Here is a 3,700-nt window from a genome sequence, read left to right on the forward strand (position 1 = left end):
GTTCCTCCCTCTCCTCGCCACTGTGCTGGAAAGGCCCTGCTACTCCACGACGCCTCGGCCCACATCCCATAAGTATTATCGCTCGCAACTAACGCCTCTGCCTGCACTCCCGTTTTCGTTGGCTTTGGTTTAGTTTGGGCTGGTATTTACAACCCCCCCCTGACCCCCCTCCCCCTCTGTACCACCTTTGCAACCAACCCCCCCCCCCCCACCCTCCTGGCTTCCCTGTCAGGCCGCGCTGCGCGACCCCGGCCTGGCCGACCGGCTGAACGACGAGGCCCGGCTGGCGGTGCTGGCACAGTCGTGCGCCAACCTGCACGCCCACCGACTGGCGCAGCGCCGCCGCACAGCCGCCACCCTGGGCCGGCGGCTGGGGCGCGGCGACGCGGAGGCGGGCGAGCTGGCGGTGGCGGAGGCGGCGGCGGAGGCGGCGTACGCGGAGAGCAGCCGCATGCACACCATGATGAGCAGCGCGCAGGTGGGGGAGGGGGCGTGTATGTGTGTGGGGGTGCGGGGTGAGATGGGGTGGCGGGGCGGTGGGGTGGGCCCGGGCTGGGGTGGGATGGGGTGATGGGTGGGGCGGGGTGCGGTGGGATGATGTGTGCTCTGGGCCATCCCTGACATCAACAGCATCAACAACAATTAGGCCACCTGTCGAGCCCCCTGCTCACCTGCCATCCCTCTTGACCCTGCCCGACCACCTGCCCACCTACCCACCCATTCCTGCCCGCCTTCTCCTCCGCCTGCTCCTCCTCCTCCGCCTGCTCCTCCTGCCATCCCTCCCCCCCCCCCCCCACACACACACACACCCACAGGCCGCCGAGGACGCCGCGCAGCGCCGGCACATGCGCTCCCTGGTCACCAACGCGCAGCTCAAGGCCATCGCGCAGCAGCAGGGCGAGGAGCTGCAGCGGCTGGCGGCGGAGGTGGCAGCGGCGCACGCACGCAGCTTCCCGCGCATCCCGCCGCTGCAGGCCGCCGCCGCGCCCTGGGTGCCGCCGGACTACAAACTGCCGGCAGGGTCTGGGGCGGCGGCGGTGGTGGGCGCGGTGGCGGCGTCGCGGCCAGGAACTGGGGCGGGGGGCAGGAGTGCGTTGGGTAGCCGGGGTGGTGTGGGTGGCGGTGGGGGTGGCGGCCTGGGGGGCTCGCGGCCGCCGTCTGCGCTGCCGCTGCCGGGGTCGCAGCGTGGGGCTCTGCGGCCCTCCAGTCAGCAGCCCAGGCCGGTGGGCGCGGCGGGCGGGGTGGGCCCGGCGGCGGCGGCGGCGGCGGCTGGGGGGCTGGGTAGCGGCGCCCTGGGCTCGCGGCCGGGGAGCAGCATGAGTGCGCGAGGGAGCAGCAGCAGCGGCGGCGCGGGCGCGAGCTTGACGCGGGCGTATGCGGCTGCGGGGGCGGCGGCAGGGGTGGCGGGCGGCCCCCCGGGGGCGGGTGGTGGTGGCGGAGGCGGTACGGCGCGGCTTCCGCCTGGGGTGCGGCCGGGCACTGGCTCGTCCCGCCGGCAGTGATGATGTTGGTGATGGTGTCCTTTGTGGGCAAGCAGTAGGTTGCAGCATTGTTGCTGGCTGCACACTACCGTATTGCGCATCGTTGAAGTGGCTTGCAGACGTCCGTGAGTGTGGACAGCGGTAGGCGTATGCCGGCACGGGCCCCTATGGACCCATTTATTAATTTGGGCGGTAGGTGCGCCAACCGTGCATCCCGGCCGTCGCCGGCACATAGCTCTCATCCATCCGCCTCTCGTCGGGAGGGGCGGGGATGGGCAAGAGGGGTTATGCCAACTTGCAAGGCAGAAGGAAGGGAGGCGGAGAAAGCCACTCCAAGCCGATAAAAGTGATCACGACGACTGAAGCAGCTCAAGCCCACAACGTCTCCTCCCCTCCCGCCAAGTTCCTCCGCGCGTGCGTGCTACTTTGATAGAGATAAGATTGAGACGAAAAAGGTCTTTCCCGGCAGTGAGTATTACAGGCGGTCACTCCCCTCCCATCACGCCTGGCGGGAAAGCTTGCCTCGTGATCGTCTGAGTATTACAGGCGGTTCTTTGTTATGTTGATATTTCTTATTCTATTTTTGAGTTGTCATCAGTTGAGTCACCATGGTGTAGTTGGTTATCACATTCGCCTCACATCTGTGGGAACGCGAGAGGTCTCCAGTTCGATCCTGGATGGTGACAATTTTGCCTCCACAACGGCACCTTCCCATCAGATTTTGCTCCGGGGGGTTTAGGTGATAGGACTGCTCTTTCGGGCCCACTCACGTATGCACGCACGGAGGTCTCAACTCATGCAGGAATGATGACGTGTGCTTGCCATGCATGCAGTCCCCAAACGCTGAGCACCTGAGCGCAATGGGACAGGGTCCCTCAGCTCCCTTGACACGGCGTCCACCGGGCACCAGGCCCTCTATCACAGTTACAGCCTCAGCCACGCCTGCTCACCTCCGGCGTTCTGTTGTCACTGCACACCATGCTGCGTTCCTCGCACACCCCCTTGCATGGTTCATCGCACCCTATCCTCCCATGCCTTGATACTGCCTGGCCGCACCATTTCCTTCCCAGCAGCAGGAGCAGCAGCGGCACAGGGCCTGGTGACAGCGGCCCTGGGCCCAGCAGTTGCGGCGTGCATGTGCGTGGCGGAGGGGCCGAGCAAGGCCACGTGGAGGAGGAGAGCGCGGCGCCGCCCAAGAAGCGGCGCCGGCGCGCAGGACTAGCTTACATTTCTCCGGTCGGCTGGCCGGCCGGTGTCTAGGTCGAGTATAGCATCGCACAGTATGTGGTAGGCCGCAGCAGTGAGGAGTGTTGTGGCTAGAGGATTTCCTGCTGTTGGGGTGATTGCTGGCTGTGCTTTTGCTTGGCAGCGGGACGTGGCTGGACACATTATGGCGGGCCGTGCCTGTACGAACCGACCCCGGTCCCCAGCTTTGTCCGGGAGATGAGGTAGTCGCTTGCACACACACACGCTACCAGGTACGTGACGGTACCGTAATGCCATCCTGGTAACGGCGCCGGGCGCCATACAGCAGGGAACGTTGCCTTTCCGCGATCACTGGTGATGGCGCCAGGCTCACTCGGGTGCTCACTGATGAAAATTTTCGCCCATTGTTATGAACGGTTGGGGTTTCTGGAGTGGGATTTCAGCGCTGCTGCCCGCCTTGTTGCATTCCGCTTTGTGCGTGATCAGCTCTAGATAGGAATACAAGGGTCCCTCAGCAGGGGCATGGTGAAATGCAGCACGTACTGGAACGCATCATACCGTACACCTCCCCACGGACGTAGACCCTAGTACTCAGGGGTGGGCTAGCGCTCCAAAGCTGGGCTCTTGCATAGGGTGCGCTTGTAGTCTTGCACGTAAAGCCGCAGGCACGACCACACCTCCCCTGCCCACAGCGCACACAGGAATGACAGGATGTCGTCGGCTAGCGCCTGCTCCGCGTGCCTACCCTCACCCTGGACCCCGCCTTCAACTGGATTACTGGAAGCACCCGGCAATCCCGCCTCCTGCTCTCATTTCTAGTTCACGCGCCAAAGCTTCATTGCTCCCTGGCCCGACGCCCCGACCTGAGCATGGCTAAACGCAGTTAGGGCTTAAGGGTGTGTTGCAAGTGCAGACTGCAGAGGTGTTTTGTGCAGGTAGGTTGCAAGCGACACTACATCAGGAAGACGGAAGAGTCCTGGACGTTCGTCGTCCGCATGAGTTGGGACGCAAAG

The 3,700-nt window shown here is 64.9% G+C and overlaps 1 protein-coding gene across 1 annotated transcript in view; it reads left to right on the forward strand.

Annotated features, from left to right (window-relative positions):
* The window catches only part of CHLRE_08g374700v5 (uncharacterized protein), a 20,432-nt gene extending 18,594 nt beyond the window's left edge, over positions 1–1,838 (forward strand). The window contains exons 36-37 of the mRNA XM_043065144.1: positions 233–478; positions 816–1,838. Of these exons, the coding sequence (XP_042922145.1) occupies positions 233–478; positions 816–1,502 (933 nt within the window). The 3' untranslated portion in view covers positions 1,503–1,838. The remainder of the gene's footprint in view (positions 1–232; positions 479–815) is intronic.
* The last annotated feature ends 1,862 nt before the right edge of the window (positions 1,839–3,700 follow it).

Source organism: Chlamydomonas reinhardtii, chromosome 8, assembly GCF_000002595.2.
Source record: "Chlamydomonas reinhardtii strain CC-503 cw92 mt+ chromosome 8, whole genome shotgun sequence".
NCBI classification, from domain to species: domain Eukaryota; kingdom Viridiplantae; phylum Chlorophyta; class Chlorophyceae; order Chlamydomonadales; family Chlamydomonadaceae; genus Chlamydomonas; species Chlamydomonas reinhardtii.